The 20675-nt window shown below is 40.3% G+C and overlaps 1 protein-coding gene across 1 annotated transcript; it reads left to right on the top strand.

The window, feature by feature from the left end:
- The first annotated feature begins 22 nt into the window (after positions 1-22).
- On the top strand, positions 23-16398 carry LOC142664415 (uncharacterized). The gene is made up of 4 exons (XM_075843486.1): positions 23-130; positions 1304-1401; positions 1568-1679; positions 15071-16398. The coding sequence occupies exons 1-4, from the start codon at positions 46-48 to the stop codon at positions 16216-16218; spliced, it is 1443 nt and encodes a 480-aa protein (XP_075699601.1). The 5' UTR covers positions 23-45; the 3' UTR covers positions 16219-16398.
- The last annotated feature ends 4277 nt before the right edge of the window (positions 16399-20675 follow it).

Raw genomic sequence — 20675 nt, 5'->3', positions numbered from 1 at the left:
TGTCAGGTTCCTATAAGATGTCAGGATGTCACTGTCTATTTCTCCATGGAGGAGTGGGAGTATCTAGAAGGACACAAGGATCTGTACGAGGTGGTCATGATGGAGGACTACCGGCCGCGCACATCACAAGGTGAGAAGAGACAGATGTATATTTTTCCCTTAATCAGACAATTGTCATCCACCTCATGGGGGTTTTTTGTCTTCCTCTGGATCAACACGGTCGGATTATAGGTTGGTCTTGATGGACTTGTGTCTTTTTTCATCCTTAGTAACTATATAACACAGAATGTATGGAGCAAAATTTACCACTAATATAAAGTACAATGTGTTCCCAAAAAACAATCTCAGAATGACTTGGATAAGTAAAATCTTATTCACACTTGTGCTATGTACATTCTGTAGGTATTTATTTTTTCATTAAATATTTGATTTTTTGGTTTTTTTCTTTTGACTTTAAACATTTTTTTATTTTAGTTTTTAAGATGCAGGTGTTATGTCTCCTCCTATACACAGAAGCTGGATCATTCGCTATCAGCCGACTCTATAAGTGAAGTGAGCTGACGACTCAGCTGAGAGCGGCTCCTTATGAATTTGGCTGATAGTGAATGATCCAGCTTCTGTGTATAGGAGGAGACAAAACAGCTGTATCGTAAAAACTAAAATAAAAAATATTTAAAGTCAAATGAAAAAAACAAAATCAAATATTTAATGAAAAAGTAAATACCTACAGAATGTACATAGCACAAGTGTGAATACGATTTTACTTATCCAAGTCCTTGTGAGATTGTTTTTTTGGAACATATTGTACTTTATAATACTTTATAATACTTTATAATACTTTTAATAGGTCAATTAAATAAAAAAAATTTTTTATCACCTAAAACCAATATATATATTAATATAACAGTCTTTAAGAAAGATATTGCCTACATAGGTGAACACAGCCTTTAAGAGACTAATAAGCAGGTGGCACCTTGACAATTTTTTGGTTGGCAGGGAGTGCTCAAAACAGGGGTGTGCTGTGTCCTGCTATTTTCATGTGTATCCATAACCACAGAACACAGATACAGTTAAATACTATGGCAGAGCAGGGAGATGTTGGCGCCCCACCTTTCGCTCTGGTGGGTCACGGTCTACTTTAGGTTTGCGGTTTACAAGGTGCAGGAACATCGACACAGGTAGTGAGGACCTCAACATTGTAATTTCGGCTCTGATCAGTAAACCTAGAAGTGTAGAGAGAAGTGTCTGATATATAGAGAGATATACAGTAGTCATGTATTCAGTCACTGTGTGTTTCCTACAGATGGATCCAGTAGGAGAAATCCACCAGAGAGATGTCCCAGTCCTCTGTATTCCCAGGACTGTCCAGAGGAAAATCACAATGTCCCAGAGAATCATCAGGTAGATGAAGCTGAGCCGTATACCAGGTCTATATAGGGGGGTGTGGAGCTTTTTGGTCCTGCGGTCATAGATGTGGTCATAGATTTTGGTGGTTTCTTATGTTGATCTGTTAGATTCTTCGCACTCTCCGTTGTATTGTACTGAATTGTTACATATGTGACATCAGGGGGAAGATCTGACTAATAATAATGTGGAGGATGAAGAAGAAGAGCGGGTGAGGGGAGATCAACCGTGTAAGAGTGAAGTGGAGGAGGAAATTCCAGGAGGTGTTACCACAGGTCAGTAATAATGACTATAGAAAGTGAATTGGGAGGTTTGTTAAAGATGCTCTGTCACCACATTATAACTGGCCTATATTGTACATCATGTGATCAGCACTGTAATGTAGATTACAGCAGTGTTTTTTATTTAGAAAACCGATAATTTTTGACGGAGTTATGGCCTATTTTAGCTTTATGCTAATGAGTTTCTTAATGGACAACTGGGCGTGATTTACTTTTTGGCCAAGTGAGTGTTGTACAATATAGGCCACTTATAATGTGGTGACAGAGCCTCTTTATTACTAGGACCACTGTTATCTACATTACAGCGCCGATCACATCACGTACAATATAGGCCAGTTATAATGTGGTGACAGAGCCTCTTTAAGCAGAGGTTCCTCCTTAGTTTTACATTACAGTAACACGTCAGACAATGTGTTATACATAGTGCAGGACCTGAGGGAACTGTGACTGCACATAGAAGTTCTCTACAGGGTGATCTATGAATCCGGTCATGCACTAGGTTTAGTATCAGTTTTTGGGGGGCACCAGCTGCGATTAACAACTGCACTAACATCCAGGATCTCAGAAAACTCATTTTATCCTCTTGTAGGGCATGTGTAATCAGAAAATGACCAATTGTTTAAATCAGGTGTTCGTTAAACGTATTTTTTATGATTTTTTTTTTTTGGTAATGTGTTTTTTTTATTATTTTGTATGTCATTATCTATATTACAAATTCTAAAATACTGCTTTTTTCCCTCTGGCCATGGAGTCTTATAATAGACTGATCCTTCTTGTTCTGTAGAGATCACTTCTCAGTATCATATCATTATCATCACAGGCAGGACTACACTGACAGGTACCACTTATATATAGATAACACAGGAACCACCGTTTATAATAGACTGACCCTTCCTGTTCTGAAGAGATCATTTCTCAGCAGTTATATCATTATGATCACAGGCAGGATTACACATGACAGATAAGGTTTCGTTCACATCTGCATTGGCACTCCGTTCATAAGTTTCGTCGGAGCTTTCCGTCAGGGAAACCCATGAACGGAACCCTGATTCAAACAAACGGAAACCATAGGTTTCCATTTGCATCACCATTGATTTCAATGGTGGGTGATGGATCCGGTGCAAATGGTTTCCATTTGTCACCGTTGTTTAAGGGTATGTTCACACGAGGGCGTCCGTAACGGCTGAAATTACGGGGATGTTTCAGCCTGAATACATCCCCGTAATTTCAGCCGTTACGGCATGTGCAGGCGCTTGAACGCCGCGTCCATTACGGACGTAATTGGCGCTGCTATTCATTGGAGTCAATGAATAACGGCTCCATATACGGCCAAAGAAGTGACAGGTCACTTCTTTGACGCGGGCGTCTATTTATGCGCCGTCATTTGACAGCGGCGCGTAAATTACGCCTTTCAATGGGCAGATGTTTGTCAGCGCTATTGAGGCGCTATTTTCGGACGTAATTCGGGGCAAAAACGCCCGAATTACGTCCGTAATTAGTGCGTGTGAACATACCCTTAGGGTTCAGTTTTTGACAATCGATACCGTAGTCGACTACATTATTCATTCCGTCAAAACTACGGAACCCTTAAACAACGGTAACATACCATGTTCACCGGATCTGTCACCATTGAGATCAATGGTGCTGTAAATGGAAACCTGTGGTTTCCATTTGTTTCAGTCAGGGTTCCGTTCATGGGTTCCCCTGACGGAAAGCTCCGACGGAACCCATGAACGGAGCCCTGACGCAGATGTAAACGGAGCCTAAAACCTATATATAGAGAACACAGGATCCACCATTGACAATAGGTGATGGACACCCCCTCCCTGCACAATGACGTCTGCACAGGTCACAGAGCACGCCTGGACTACTGTCCCATAGAAGTCAATGTGTCAGCTCCAGATTATTGTTTCATACGACCCATGGGGCTGATGTCTGCCCCCATAATCATGTACAGAAATAGAGTAAAAAATCTACAATGAAAAAATAGATTAGAAAAAACGATGTTTCACTATCTGTTCTTAATTCGTAAAAACATAAAATAAAGTTTTATATGTAATATATATATATATATATATATATATATATGATAGATTCCCTTTAACAGCCAGGCCTATTGTGGCCCTAATGACCGGCATTCTTTTTAGTTTTTTCATTGCCTCATTCCAAGAGTCATAACTTTTTGATTTTTGCGTCGTCATAGCCATATGAGTGCTTGTTTTTTTGAGGGACAAGTTTTATTTTTTGGTACAAATAATATATTTATCAACTTTTATTAACTTTTTTTGGGAGGTAATTGAAAAAAACATCTATTCCAGCATTGTTTTTCGTGTTTACGCAGTTCACTATGCGGCGTGAGTCACGTGTTACCTTTTATTCTATGGGTCGGTATGATTTCAGGGATACCACATATGTATAGGATTGTTATGTTTTACTACGTTTGCACAATAAAAAACATTTTAAACAAAATCCTTTGTTTTTGCATCTCCACTTTCCACAATCCATAACTTTTTCGTATTTTCCTGTCGATGTGGCCATATGGGGGCTTGTTATTTGCAGGACGAGGTGTAGTTTACATTGGTCTAATTTGGGGTACATAGGACTTATTGATTAACTTTTTTGGGGGGTATGGGAAAAAACGCTATTCCGTTGTGGCTTTTGCATTCATCATGTGGTTTAAATAACGTGTAAATGTTATTGTTCGGACGTTACGATCGCGGTGATACCATACATGTGTATTATTTCTTTATTTACACTTGTACAAAATAAAACCACTTTTTATGGAAAAAATGGTTATTTTTTTTTATAAACTTTTATTTTTATTTTTTAGTCCCACTGTAATGTTTCTGGCACGGCCTAATAGGAATATAGTCATGGCAGGCCTGGGGGACTTTGTTAGGTGGCTGGTGTTCGTGTTTTCATGCCGTTGATGGGTCATAGTGGGAGTCCCTCCCTTTGTCAAACGACTTAAACGCATTGGTCGCCATTGACCGTTCCAGCCGATCTCATGTATATGATAATGCGGGAAGAGGTTAAGCATCACAATTAATGCTAAGGGCTCCATTTGACATTTGTATTCCAGCCCTGACCCTGTAATGCCTTATTCAGACAAGCGTATAAATTGTCGGTATAACCGCCGGTTTTTTAATGGCCGTCATACGGCTGCATGTATTTCTATGGGGCTGTTCACATAGCTGTCGTTTTAACCGACAGTGTGAAGGGCCCATGAAAAAGATAGGACATATCTATGAGGGATCTGTGAAACCGAGTCCCGCACCGGTGCATATCGTCCGTAAAAAATGGCAGTTTTTCACGGCCAATTTGACACACGCTCCTTTGAATAAGGCATAAGGCTGATGGATTTACACTGACAGCTCATGGCCTATTAGCCCCTTAACGATCCCACTGTCTTTTTACGGAGGGCAGGTCCCCAGTCTACAGCGACGTCTTTTGGCATCGATGTAGAAGAGGCTGATGAGCGTTCCTGTAAGCGCTCATCCTCTAAGCAGGAGCTGTAACCGCTCATGAACTAAGAGCAGCCTCCTGACTACAGCTGGGATCGGAAAAGGGGACTCCCCTCCTCGTTCGCATCATCAGTAACCTGGTGACGTGATCAGAGACTAGGGAACCCTCTTCCGGCAGCCCTTGGGACATATAAAGACACCAGGGCTGTCTGCTCAGTTTGGGCACACTATGGGATGTCATAGTGACACAGAATAATGTATTATTATACAGTAGAATGCTAATACATTGTAAGTTAAAAATAAAGTTGTAAATAAAGTTAAAAATAAAATATGAAATAAAAAAAAGTATTTAGTGTAAAATAAATTTTATTGCCCATGCGTACATTACATAAAAATAAAAAATCCTACAAATGTTACGTATCTACATGACCGTAAGAACCTGAAGAGATAATTTAACAGGTCATTTAGCGTGAAACGTGAACGGGATAAAAAATAAACAAACAATGGCGAAAAAATACATTGTATAACAGACACCGTAAATGTTTTCTACACTCAAAACCATGCAGAAAAAAAAATACAATTTCTCCCGCATAAAACAAGGCCTCATACAGCCACGTCAATGAGAAAATAAAGTTATGGCTGCTGAAAGGCAGAGGCAAAAATGAAAAACTTTATCTGGTCATTAAGGGGTCTAAGGACCCATGTAGTAATGCCTGTTATACCTTCGATATGTGTTAACCCCTTCCCGTCGCAGTCATTTGTCAGTTTTACATTTTATTTTTTTCCTCCCCACCCGGCCATAACTTTTTATTTTTATTTTTCTGCCGATATAGCTGTATGAACGCTTGTTGTTTGCAAAATGAGTTTTAGTTTCCGCGGCATCATTTATTATACCAAATAATGTACTGGGAAACTGAAATACATTTCTTTGTGGCTTGAAATGGGGGGAAAAAAACATATTTTTTGGGGTTATGTTTTTACGGCAATCACCATGCCGTAACAGCGATATTTTATCTTTATTCTGCGAGTGAATGCGATTACGGTAATACCAACTTTAATACCAAAATAATGTCCGTGTTTCAAGAAGCATTGTCGGGTGTAAGGGATCCATCAAAAACCCGAACAAAACTGTAATAAAGCCCACAGATAAGGAACAGCTCGATTTATTAGAGAGCCTCCAAATAAAACAAGATCACGCCCGTATCACCATACAGTAATATGAATGGGAAATAGCAGCTCTGTGTGGCAGCACATAGTCATAAACAGTCAAAAGAAAATAATTTGTGGTATACCCAATACATGTATTTTATATCATGTCTATAGTTACAAAACTAAAAAATGTGCAGCTTCATTCAATAAAAAAATGTGGTTCCTCAAGTATTCGTGCCCTGATAAATTCTTATCGGGTGTCTAGGAAATTAGAAATTATCAATTCAGGATTGTGAACAATGGCCTCCAATTTATTCTGGTAGTCATGTGGCTTTTCTTGGGGGGGGGACTTGAACATGACTGTTCCAAATACAGGGGTAGCGTGGTCAGCACTAGGATAGTAGTCCAGTAGGAGCGGACAAATGTTTTTGTTTTGGTTTTTTTAACAAACCTCATTAATGCAATTCCCCCAAAAATTTTAGTTCAGGGATATTGGGTGTCCATTATCTGTAATTGATTGCAGTGGGCTTTTGTACTGGACAATTCATTTAAGGACTTGCTCATCCACAAATAAAGCAAATCATAAAGGGGAAATTTTGATTCCTGGTCTGAAAAAAATATACTTTACAACCTCTCCCAAAAGAAATCCTCCCTATTTGGAAAGCCCGCAAACGAAAAAGACAATATAAAGACGTTGACTCCCTAAAAAGACCCCATCCCCTATTTTTGGTGTTAATATTAGTAATTGGAAACTGTTTTGAAACAGTTGCAAAGGCCTGGTTTTGATGGACACATGGGGCTGTAAAACTGGGTACCCTTCCTCCTTCCATACTTACAACATTCCAAGCACCTTTTTTCGGGATGTTTTCGGGTCTCCATGGAAGGGACTGGGTGTAAAAAGTGTCGCTCTGAAAGTCTGCACACATATTCAGACTCGCAGGTATAGTGGAATCAAAAAGGAGAAGCTCAATGACCTGCTCCTGGAACTGAAGAAAAGTGCGTTTCTTGGACCTTTTTGAAAAGAGCTAAACTGTTATAGGTAGCAATCTGAATTAGGTAGATTGCTAACTTTTTGTACCAGGCATTACTTTTTCGCTTCACCAGGTAAGATTATAAACAAATGTCTCATGGGACTATACCGTAATGTGGGTTGAGTTACCAGCAAGTGCGGATTTCGAAGCTCCCCAATGTTGAAATAGAAACTCCAAATACCATTTATTATATACACACACGAGAAAAAGGAGTCAAATACTATTAAACCGAAAAAACACCAATTGTATAGAAAATTACAAATTTTTATTAGACACTACAAAAATACATGGTTAAAATACAGACTACAAACCAAATCACTGCATATATCCGTAGTAGGAGACAATATGGAGCCACAGAAATTATTTAATTGTTATATATGCATAAACCTGGGAAAATTCCCAAAATGAGTTGTCATTAATATGCGCTAAAGTAAATTCCTTAGAATGATGCGATAGAGGCTAACAAAGTATATCCATTCATGTCCAAAATGTTTTATTAATATCCCCAGAGTAATATGTCATTTGTAAAGAGTAATGGGGGATAACAAAGTAGCGACTGCAATGGTAGTGACTACAATAAAGTCTAGTCAGTACCCAACTAATGGTTAATCAAAGGACCGAATGGAAAAAATTTATAAATAGCCTGTCTAAAACATTTGTCCAAGTATACGAATAACCCGGCAGATAACATGACAAGAAACATCAGTTTAGTAATAAAGCTAAACAAGTTACTAGCCCATGTGGCTCCACAGTTGTAACAGCTCCCAGGTATGGAGAAAAACCCCAACGCGCGTTGGGGATAGTAATACATTTTTTTAATATACTTTGTTAGCCTCTATCGCATCATTCTAAGGAATTTACTTTAGAGCATATTAATGACAACTCATTTTGGGAATTTTCCCAGGTTTATGCATATATAACAATTAAATAATTTCTGTGGCTCCATATTGTCTCCTACTACGGAGATATGCAGTGATTTGGTTTGTAGTCTGTATTTTAACCATGTATTTTTGTAGTGTCTAATAAAAATTTGTAATTTTCTATACAATTGGTGTTTTTTCGGTTTAATAGTATTTGACTCCTTTTTCTCGTGTATATAATACCAGGTAAGATTGAAGCAGCTGGTTTGAAAGTTCTACACAACCCATAAATTTGTTGTAGTCTGTTACACAGACAGGTTTCTGCTTTCCAGTGGTATCCCTCCATTTCTCCGTGGTGTCCGCATGCAGAGTGGACAGCATGTAGACATCCTTCCTGTCGCTCCTCTTCACTGCAAGTAATTCCTCACTTGCAAGTGCCATGGATGTTCCCTTTTTCAAACGCCTGGATGCCAACTGTTGTGGGAATCCCTCTGTCTTTCCATACTGTCCCACAGGCCCCTGTATTTGCAGCATGGAGGGATTTATAAAGGGCAACACTTGTATAAAAGTTGTCTGTATAGTCGTGGTACCCTTTGTGCAGAAATGGCTCCTTTAGGTTCCAGGTTTTTCCAGAGATGCCAATGGTTTCTGAGCAGCCTGGGGGAAGAATTTAGCGGTCCCTGCCTTTTTATAGATTTTAAAACCGCTGGTGTAACCTGTTGTGCTCTCGCACACTTTGTTTGGTTTTACCCCATATCTGGCTCGTTTGGAGGGAATGAAATGATGAAAAGAAAGTCAGCCTTTAAAGCTCATATACCATTCATCTTCAGATAAATTTTGGTCAGGGGTATACAAATTTAGAAATCCCTTTAAAAGGGCGATCAAAGGCCCCAATTTATTATTTTTGTAAATTCTTTCTTTATATGCTTTTCAAACAAGGAACATATTAAGCAAGGGAACAAAAAAGAAAAACGGGGGGAAGGGACAAGGGCACATAGGCCCAAGATATTGCATCAAACAATTTACAAAATCATATATGCGACATTAGGGACAGAGGAGAGGTAAGGACAGGGGAGAGAAAGGAAAAAGGGGATGGAATTGAGATGGGGGGAACATATAGGGGTCATGATCCAGAATACAATTCAAAAACGTCTGAAATTTCAGCTGGCCATGATGGTCCGATATTCTGGAGAGTCCTGATAGACAATCCAATGGGACCAAGTCTTGGAGAAGCTGCCAGGTCTGTTAGTCAACTGAGATGTAAGGTCTTCCATGCGCTTAATTTTCTCTATTTTATGAAATCAGAGTCAGAGAGGTTCCGTACTTTTCCACAGAACCGGTATACAAGCTCGAGTACTGTTAACTAAGTGTCGAAGAATAGACTTTTTGTATATTGGAAAAGGAATGTCGCTGAGATGAAGCCGGAAAAAGGCCGGAGTAAAAGGTATGGTGTGGTCAGAGAAAGAGGAGGTCATTCTCCAGACTTCCTGCCAGAAATGAGACAACACTGAACAATCCCAGAAGGTATGGAGAAGGGTCCCTTCAGAAGACCCACAGCGCCAGCAAAGAGAAGAGACATTGGGGAACATAACATGAAGTCTAGACGGAACATAGTACTATTGAGATAAAAGTTTATATCCTGCCGCTTGGATACGAGTAGTAATTGACGATCCATGAGTTAAATCATAAATCCTGATCAATTGGGAGTCAGAAATAAATAAATTAAAATCCCGCTCCCACTTGTCCTCAAAAGGAGGCAGCGGCTGCGTCGAAGAGGAGCCCAACATGGCATAGATAGCGGAAAGGACCTGTCGTACCGGGCCCGTTCCCGAGCAAAGGGATGAGAATGCGCGTTTAGGTTGCACGTCTTGTTTGACAGGCGTTGTATACATGTGCACTCTGCAACAAATACTCCACTCTGCTGGCCGCTCCAAGCATTGGAAATTTTAACACTTTGTTTTGTTCTGTCTGTTAGCCCTTTGCTAAATATAGCATAATAAAGATTACTAAAAATATTCTTAATGGTAGCTGGGAAATACGGCTATTTTTTGCCTTCGCATTTGTTTGTTAGTTCTGAAGACGGACCGAGGGATATAAATGGGCAGGGCCTGTAGTAGGTAAAGAATCCTAGGGAGAACGTTCATCTTGAGTATTGAGCAGCGACCAAACCACGTAAAGGTACCCATAGACCATCTATCCAGGTCTTTTTTAACAGAGGACAGTATGCGAGGGAAGTTGGCCTGGTAGAGTCCCAACGTATGCGGGGTGAGGTGAACTCACAGATATGGTAAGGTAGATGTGGACCACTTGAATGGGAAGGAAGCTGCTAATGAAGCAAGAGCTGTCTGTGGCAAAGAAATATTGAGTGCTTCCGATTTCTGCAAATTGATCTTGTAATTTGATAGGGTCGTGTATCGGGAGAGTTCAGCGAGAAGATTGGGAAGAGAGATTAACGGTTGTGAAAGACAAAATGAGAGGTCATCGGCATAGGCGGCAATTTTATGGGTATTGTCCCCGACCTGAACTCCTGTAATATCCACATTCTAACGAATGCATCGAAGGAGAGGTTCCAGTGTGAGAATGAAAATAAGAGGGGAGAGGGGACAGCCCTGACGGGTACCATTCAGAATAGGGAAATAGTCCGAGAGGACTCTGTTAATATTGACAGCCGCAGAGGGCCTTGAGTACAAACTACTAATCTATCGGAGCATGTTGGATCCAAGTCCTATATGTTTTAAGGTCTGGGTAAGGAACCCCCAATCCACTCGATCGAAGGCCTTCTCGGCAGTAGTGGAGAGAAAAACAGCTGGGATAGAGGAGGCGGAGAGATAATGTAGGCTACTAATAGTCCTGGTGGTGTTATCTCTAGCTTCTCTGGTGGGGATGAATCCAATCTGGTCACGATGGATGATATGCTGCAATAGGGGAGTACGACGGGTTGACAGGATTTTTGCAAAGGTCGACGTTCAACAGAGAAATGGGTCTATAATTCGAACATTGGGGGAGATCCTTACCCTCTTTGGGGATAACCGAAATGTGGGCCCTGAGCGTGTCGGGAGGTAGAGTAGCATGTGCGGCAAGCGAATTATAAACAGAGAGAAAGTGAGTCTGAAGGTCTGGCATAAATGTTTTGTAGTAGGCTAATGTGAGTCCATCTGGGCCTGGGGCTCTACCCATTCGAGAATCTTTAACGGCGAGCTCGGGAAGTGTGATAGGTGCTTCCAAAATTTAAACCGCGTCCTGGGGAAGGGTGGGAAGGCCAGCCCGTTGCAGATAATTATCTATGGAGAGTTTGCGCTCTTCAAGGTCCTGTGATTGAAGGGGCTGAGTAATCTTATAAAGCTTAGCATAATAAGCCTGGCATGTTTTTGCAATATGTGAGGAAAGGGCATGTTTGTGACCCCGTTCATCTGAGATGAGAGGAATAAACGAGCGTTCTCTCTGTATGCGCAGAGCCTGCGCCAAAGTCTTCCCCGGTTTGTTTCCAAACTTGAAGAAATGGCGGCGACATCTGGCCAGGGAAGTCCTCGTGTGAGAAAGAGACAAGCTTTTAAGTTGTTCCCTTAGTGTGCAAAGTTCAACTTTAGTTTCAAGCGCAAGGGATCGTTTATGAGCTTTCTCTAGAGTGCCGATCTTGGATAGACGGTCTGTGAAATGAGCATTCCACGAGCGCTATAGCCGGGCACCATGTTTAATGAAAGTGCCTCGGATAAAGCATTTATGAGTTTCCCATACCACAGGAGACGATACCGCTCCTGTTGTGTTATTAGTGAAGAACTCCTGAAAATCTGTACGAATACCTTCAACCACGGTTTGATCTTTTAGAAGGCTGTCATTCAGACGCCATCTCCAAGTATGCGGTTGAGAGGACGGGAGGGAAAGAGACATGGATATGAGAACGTGTTCCGAAAAAGAAATTGAATCAATATGCGCCGACTGCAGCAAGGAAAGGTGAGTATGAGATAGGAACAAGTAATCAATGTGTGAGTAGGAGTCATGTACGTGAGAAAAATGAGAGTAATCGCAGTCGGTGGGATGGAGCAAGCGCCATGTTTCAATTAATTGAAAATGTTGCAAGGAGGCTTTTGCTTTTATAAGGGAGATATAGAGCAAGTGAGAGGATCCAGTCGAGGTATCCAATATGGGATCTAATGCCATGTTGAGGTCCTCTCCAAGGACAAACACCCCCAGAACATCTTCTACATCCCTGAGCATTCTATCCAAAAAACGAGATTGTCCAGTGTTGGGAAGATACGCCGTACCAAACGTAAAAGTTGATTCTGCCATCTTACCTTTGACAAACAGATATCGTCCCGCTTCATCAGAGCGACAATCCACATACGTCCAGGGTGCAATAAGAATGGAAACCGAGAACCTCCTGTCTGAGTCTTGGGATCTGGTCTTTCTGAAAATGAGGGGGGGGGGGAATGGGATAGGGAGGGAAAGGAAATTGCGGGAAAAACCAATCCCATGAATACACTAGTATATAAGCCCCAGCCCTAACATATTGGACACCGGGGCTCCAAGTGGCCAAGAGAGATAGCTAATGAAACCCTGTAAGCCAAGACTTTACAAACCCTTACATGTCACACAGTAAACCAGTTGAAATATGGCCTCAATTTATTAAGCCCATCATAGCCTGGTCACTTCTTGGGGGACTTGGAAATTATCAGTAAAATACATGACCCGCATTAGGGCTTCATAGCGGTTTCTGGACATTGCTACAAATACAGGGATAATGTGGACAGCACTAGAAGTCCAGTGCATTCCCAAAAGCATTCTTTATATGCTTCATTTTTGCATCTGTGAACATAGAGCTGATGTGACTTGCTACAAAGCTCCAGTTTTGTCTCATCTGTCTAAAGTGCATTCTCCCAGAAGCTTTGTGACTTGTCAATATACATTTTGGAAAATTCCAGTCTCGCTTTTTTATCATCAGCTCTATGTTCACAGACGCAAAAATTAAGCAAACAAAGAAAAGAACATTGTACCTTCTGTGAAACATGGAGGAGGCTCGGTTATGTTTTGGGGCTGGTTTTCTCCATCTGGCACAGAGTGTCTTGAATTTGTTCAGGGTAAAATGAAATCTCAAGGCATTCTGGAGCAAAATGTGCTGCCCAGTGTCAGAAAGCTTGGTCTCCGTCGCAGGTCATGGGTCCTCCAGCAGGATAATAACCCAAAACACAAAGCTAAAAACCTCCAAGAATGGCTAAGAGCAAAGCATTGGACTATTGTGAAGTGCCTTCTATGAGCCCTGATCTAAATCCTATCGAACATCTGTGTAAGGAGCTGAAACCTGTAGTCTGGAGAAGGCACCCTGCAAACCTGCTGGAGCAGTGTCCTTCCGAGCAGCGGCCAAAATACCTGTGGACCGGTGCAGAATTCTCATTGAGAGTTACACAAATCGTTTGTTTGCAGTAATTGCCTCAAAAGGTTGTGGAACACAATATTAAAGAGGCTCTGTCACCAGATTTTGCAACCCCTATCTGCTATTGCAGCAGATCGGCGCTGCAATGTAGATTACAGTAACGTTTTTATTTTTTTTAAAACAAGCATTTTTGGCCAAGGTATGACCATTTTTGTATTTATGCAAATGAGGCTTGCTAAAGTCCAACTGGGCGTGTATTATGTGCGTAAATCTGGGCGTTTTTAATTCTTTTACTAGCTGGGCGTTGGGAATGGGAGTGTATGATGCTGACGAATCAGCATCATCCACTTCTGTTCGTTAACGCCCAGCTTCTGGCAGTGCAGAGACACAGCGTGTTCTCGAGAGATCACGCTGTGTCGTCACTCACTTCCTGCCACAGGTCCTGCATCGTGTCGGACGAGCGAGGACACATCGGCACCAGAGGCTTCTGCAGCAGCATCGGCGTTTGCAGGTAAGTCGATGTAGCTACTTACCTGCAAACGCTGATGCTGCTGCAGAATCAACTGTAGCCTCTGGTGCCGATGTGGCCGACACGCTGCAGGACCTGGGGCAGGAAGTGAGTGACGACACAGCGTGATCTCTCGAGAACACGCTGTGTCTGTGCACTGCCAGAAGCTGGGCGTTCTGAAGAGAAGTGGATGATACTTCTCGTCAGAACGCCCAGCTAGTAAAAGAAGTAAACACGCCCAGATGTAACACACATAATACACGCCCAGTTGTACTTTTACTGTAAACACGCCCAGTTGTACTTTAGAAAGCCTCATTTACATAAATATAAAAATGGCCATAACTTGGCCAAAAATGCTCGTTTTTAAAAAAAACGTTACTCTTATCTCCATTGCAGCGCCGATTTGCTGCAATAGGAGATAGGGGTTGCAAAATCTGGTGACAGAGCCTCTTTAAGTTAAGGGGAGCATCATTTTAGTCCAGGCCATTTAAAAAAAGAAAACAGCTAAATTCTCTTGAACCACCATTCAAAAGCAATGTCTGATTTACATTTAGTTGATTTTCAGTAAATTAAAATGTATTATGACTTTTGTCAGTTTGAAGAACCTAAAGTAAACCTAAGAGTAACATCAGAACATTGTAGTTTTCTTTTTTTGTATTTTATTAAATAAAATGTAAAGAAAAAAAAGCCCTAACACTAATAAATCCCTAATCTAGCCCTTCAGCTATTACAGGCCTAAATCCTAACCCTAATCTAGCACTGACCCGAATTCATTATATATATATATATATATATATATATATATATATATATATATATAATGTCCAAAAACAAATGAACACAGCACTCCAACGTACCCATATATTAGGCCATGTGCTCAGGGGATGAATCAGTTCCTCGGCTTGTATAACTGCATGTGTGTTTCTAGCCTAATATGAATGTTATAAATTTGTCAACTTTTGTGTTTTGAAGCAAAATCACACAATACATTTTTAATCCTAACAGAAAATCCCGGTACAAATTCTGAGGGAAACTTCACGTTATTGATCAATTCTGAAGTAGAAGTTGAAGATATCATGCAGCAGTCTACAGGAGAAAACCTGATTATCATTAATGTACATCCAGGACTTCACAGTAAAGATCTGTTCTATAATACCACTAATCATGAGGAATCTTCTCCTGACCAATCACAGATTGTTACCACATGTACAGCTCAGAAAGGGGATAAAAGATTTCAATGTGGTGAACAGTTCACAAACTTCTCAGGTCGTTTTACAAATAGAAGAATTCACACAGGGGAGAAGCCATATTCATGTTCAGAATGTGGGAAATGTTTTACATATAAATCGTATCTTGTTAAACACGAGCGAATTCACACAGGAGAGAAGACGTATTCATGTTCAGAATGTGGAAAATATTTTACATATAAATCAGATCTGGTTATACATGAGAGAATTCACACCGGGGAGAAGCCATATTCCTGTTCAGAATGTGGGAAATGTTTTACACAAAAATCATATCTTGTTATACATGAGCGAAGTCACACAGGAGAGAAGCCATATACATGTTCAGAATGTGGGAAATGTTTTACACAAAAATCAAATCTTGTTAAACATGAGAGAATTCACACAGGAGAGAAGATGTATTCATGTTCAGAATGTGGAAAATATTTTACATATAAATCAGATCTGGTTATACATGAGAGAATTCACAATGGGGAGAAGCCATATTCCTGTTCAGAATGTGGGAAATGTTTTACACGAAAATCAAATCTTGTTACACATGAGAGAATCCACACAGGAGAGAAGCCATATTCATGTCCAGAATGTGGGAAATGTTTTGTAAATAATTCAAATCTTGTTACACATGAGAGAAGTCACACAGGGGAGAAACTATGTTTATGTTCAGAATGTGGGAAATGTTTTTCACGGAAATCAAATCTTGTTACACATGAGAGAATCCACACAGGAGAGAAGCCATATTCATGTACAGAATGTGGGAAATGTTTTGTAAATAATTCAAATCTTGTTACACATGAGAGAAGTCACACAGGGGCGAAACTATGTTTATGTTCAGAATGTGGGAAATGTTTTACTACTAAAGGCAAACTTAGGGCTCACCAGAGAAGTCACACAGTGGAAAAGCCGTTTTGATGTTCTATATGTGGAAGATGTTTTAGAAAGAATTACAATTTTGGAGCTCCGAGAATTCACAGAGTAGAAACCATATTCTCGTTTAGAATGTGTTGAAATGCTATAAGAGCAAAACATTATTTTAAATGATTGTTCCGACTTAGATTTTGGCATAACTAACAAATAAATTTAAATTACTTACCTTGCTTGGTTTCTGTTTTTTATACCTCTGTTCTGAACATCTATCCACACATGTCTGTCGATGCAAGTATAAGCCTTATGAAAATTATATTATGAAAAATGGGAAAGAGGGAGGGAAAGAAAAGGAAAATGGGATAAAGGTTACAACCAGCATGTAGGCACTCGGCTCAGCATGTTTTATAAAAGTGTATGACATTTTATTGGACAATTATTTAAAATATGACAGAGTAGCACAAAGTGCAATACTATGTCAAAATAAACACAACACAGATACTAAAAACAAGCAAGAAGGACATCACACACCCTTTTATTTTCATTTACTTTTATTTTTATATTTGTATTTATTTCTATTTTATTTATTTTTACTTTCATATTATTTACATTTATATTGAAGATCTCCATTCAGACATAGCCTGTTAATATGTATTGGTTAATGACAAATGATGTGCCAGTATTTCTATTTTGTACATATAGGGTTAAAATACATTGAGCAATGTTGATACTAACCTTTGATTGGTTGACGATCTAGTGAAATAGATGTCTAATGATATGGCTGTTACGCTCTGAGGAAGTCACGTGGTGACGAAACGCGTCAGCGCACACCTCTTTTCTGACGTCACAGATTGAGATTGAGTAGTGCGAGTACTCACCTGTGGAGCTGCCTGCCACACATGCACGATGAAATCGTACGGCATTTATGTCGATGTAGCCCAGATGGGATAAGACTTTCTGGCTGATACAAATGTACCCTGCCTCTCCAACTTCACCTGGACCTCGGTGCTACGTATTGCATGTCTGATAAAGGAACCTTGCTGGGACGGATAGTTTCCCTTGGATTGCCGTTGCTACTCCTTGTCCTCCTTTGGCTCAATTGTTGGCTGTCAGCTACAACATGGTCTGCTGCAAAGGTATGGTCCCCGGAATCAACAGTTCGTTATCTAAAAGGAACTTTGCGACTATTACCCGATTGATTTCCTGGGAGTTGCATTATCGATGCTAAGTATACGATCTGATACATGTCATTGGGAAAATTTTTCCGCTTTGTCTTCTTGTATTGATTTGTGTTCATGTGTCTATTTGACGTTCCTTTTTGATATAGCTAAGCATATTGGTTACGTATATTGACTTATATACATACGTGCACTAAAGAGGTTATATTTACCTCATAACCACAGCTATCAGCTATTTCAGTCTTGGCACGGCATAAATCCACCAATTGAATGGTCAACACACTACTCTTCACCTGAACCGGTTTTCTCTTTAATCCAACCCCATGTATGTTTAAATTTGAGAGTGTAAACTTTATGCTACATTTCTATTAACTTATATGCAAACATACATGTATGGTAGATAATATTTATATGAATTTATTACCAATTACCCGGCCAGGTGTGTGACGTCCTTCTTGCTTGTTTTTAATATCTGTGTTGTGTTTGTTTATTTTTACATAGTATTGCACTTTGTGCTACTCTGTCATATTTTAAATAATTGTCCAATAACATTTCATACACTTTTATAACACATGCTGAGCCGAGTGCCTATTTGCCGGTGGTAACCTTTATCCCATTTTCCTTTTCTTTCCCTCCCCTTTTCCCCCTCTTTCCCATTTTTCATAATATAATTTTCATATAATATTTCTACCCACTGGTTGGCACCATACAATTTGTACTGGGCTGTAGCATATGACATGATCTGATCTCTATATTTTAAGCCAAGTTTAAGCCTTGTTTTTCTTTTTTTTTGCGTGCCATGATCCTTTTTTAGTCCTCCTCGGCCACCGTAATTTCACGGTTGCCTAGACGCCAGGGACGCTATCAGCACCGCCTGTGTTTTATCCTTTATTTCCTTTTGGATCATGCTTTTCTGCACAGTGCCTCTTCCTTCACCATTAGGGGGAGTGGTATAATATATATATATATATATATATATATGTTACATCTTTGTATTTCTGTTTCTCGCTAATTAGTAAATATTCGTATACACCTATTTTTTACTTTTTAGCATCATGTATCGATCTTTTCATTTATTATTTATATATTTATTCGCAAAACTTTGTATAGATCTTTTTAATATCGTAGTTTTAATGTATGAGTGAGCAGATGATATGTTTGTTCAAAACCTTTCAACACAAAATTGATGTTTTTGTGACGTGCGTTTAGTGTGACGTAATCATTGACTTTTGACCCGCCGTTTTTTCTCGGCTAGTAGAAAATTGTAATTCATTTAGTTGTGTATTTAAACTGCTGTAAATTGCCACATTTGTACTAACCTGATGAAGACGCCGGTCCGGCGTTGAAACGCGTAGCCTGTCAACCTGTACTTATTTATTGTAAAGGGTTCGCCAGACACAGGTTCTGTGTCGATGCCTGGGGTTAATCAGCCTTCATCAACTCCAGGGCCTGCTAGAGTGATGCGATATGTTACCACTCAGGCTAGCAGGCTGAGGAGAGGGAGAACCTATCACAGCCTGGCATGACGGTTCTAGCTCCCGCCCTTGGTCTATTTATACCCTCTCTTGCAGTTGTTCCTTGCCTGTGATTGTCTTGTTTCCTGGCATTTTCCTGATTTACCGCTGTTTCATATTGACCCTGACTTGACTGACGATTCTCCTGCTCTGATTTTGCTACTACGTACTCTCCTGGTTTGACTCGGCTCGTTCACTCTGCCTGTTGCTCACAGTGTTGCCGTGGGCACCTGCCCCAACTTCCCCCTTTGCTTCTGTGTGCCCTTGTCTTGTGTTGTCTGTCTTGCACCTATTGAGCGTAGGGACCGTCGCCCAGTTGTACGCCGTTGCTTAGGACGGGCCGTGCAAGTAGGCAGAGACTGAGTTGCGGGTAGACTAGGGCTCACCTGTCCGTCTCCCTACCCCGATTCATTACATTTATATTACTATTAAATTATGAACTTTTGTTCATTTTTTTTATTGTCTATCATTCCAGATTAGTTATACCACATCCACAGCCTTACCCAGGTCCAGTCTATAAATACCACATCCAAAGCCTTACCCAGGTCCAATCTAGATACACCACATCCACAGCTTTTTCCAGGTCCAGTCTAGAACTTATCTCCACATAGAAGCTGATCAGATTAGTGTAAAAGGACCGATCCCTCTGTGAACAGCATTTCCTCTCCATGTTGTCAATTACCCTCCCTGTTGAAAGTTGCTCATTTAGATCCAGAATATGTGCCTCCAGATGGGCAATTCTCGTACACCCTGCACAGCAGTATGGTCACTCAAGCGGCTGTTCAAGAAGAACATACATGGCACAGGATGCACACCGGGTAACATTGGCACCAATGGAGATAATTGTGTTAATAGGGATATAAAATAAATATAATCCACAGCAAGGACCCCAAGAAAAAAATAAAAAAAACACCACAAAAAACAATTTCTTCTAAAGTCACTGAATTAAAAGTCACGCTCCCTTTAGCTGCTTACTTTGATTAGTTTTTGCTGCTTAGTTGCTTCTTGAAATTATTTCTCTGGCTGCAAAGTAATTATTATTTTATAGATGATGATTTATATATTTTCCCCCCGTTTTCCCACTTTTGTATCACACCCCTTCAGCCTTCCTTGTATTCCTCGCAATACTTTATATGTCTCTACTTTCTCTTTAACCCCTTCCCGCTCTGTGCAGTATTATTACATCGGGCTGTGTGCGTAGTTCACACTCAGCTCATTAATAGTACGTTGGTGATGTAACAAAGCGCCATTTTTCTCCGATGCGTGCGTGAGCTGTGACATCACAGCTTAATCTCCAGAGACCAATTGTGATTGCCGCTATTGGTTAGTCAGTGACTACTGACCAATAGCGGCGATTGCTAACTCCAGATCATGTCGCTGTCATCAGATACTGCCGCACCCACCCTGAACCTCTCTGTTGGTGTTAGTGAGTCATTCAGTGGGTGTGTGGAGCATTTGTGAGGAAAAATTGTGCTGTGCTTTGCTAAGAGCATCCACTTCCCACTCTTGTCGTCCTCCCCCTTGTGTCCCGCTGGGCACCCCAATGTTTTTGGTCAATGATCTCCTATAACTGACCACTGCAGTTTTCAGGGTCACATGCTTTGGTCTCTATGGGCTTTTATATATATATATATATATATATATACAGTGAATGAAATAAGGATTTGATCCCTTGCTGATTTTGTAAGTTTGCCCACTGTCAAAGACATGAACAGTCTAGAATTTTTAGGCTAGGTTAATTTTACCAGTGAGAGATAGATTATATAAAAAAATAAAATCAAATAGTCAAAATTATATATATTTATTTGCATTG

This window comes from Rhinoderma darwinii, chromosome 1 (assembly GCF_050947455.1).
Source record: "Rhinoderma darwinii isolate aRhiDar2 chromosome 1, aRhiDar2.hap1, whole genome shotgun sequence".
NCBI classification, from domain to species: domain Eukaryota; kingdom Metazoa; phylum Chordata; class Amphibia; order Anura; family Rhinodermatidae; genus Rhinoderma; species Rhinoderma darwinii.
Note: the sequence above shows the minus strand (reverse complement) of the source record. Positions and strands in the feature narration are given on the sequence as shown.

Excerpts from the sequence above, each read along its gene's own strand:
- LOC142664415 (XM_075843486.1), top strand. The coding sequence starts at position 46 with ATGGAGGAGTGGGAGTATCTAGAAGGACACAAGGATCTGTACGAGGTG. Across the intron at positions 131-1,303 it reads CCGGCCGCGCACATCACAAG|ATGGATCCAGTAGGAGAAAT; the intron begins GTGAGAAGAGAC and ends TGTTTCCTACAG. Across the intron at positions 1,680-15,070 it reads TCCAGGAGGTGTTACCACAG|AAAATCCCGGTACAAATTCT; the intron begins GTCAGTAATAAT and ends TAATCCTAACAG.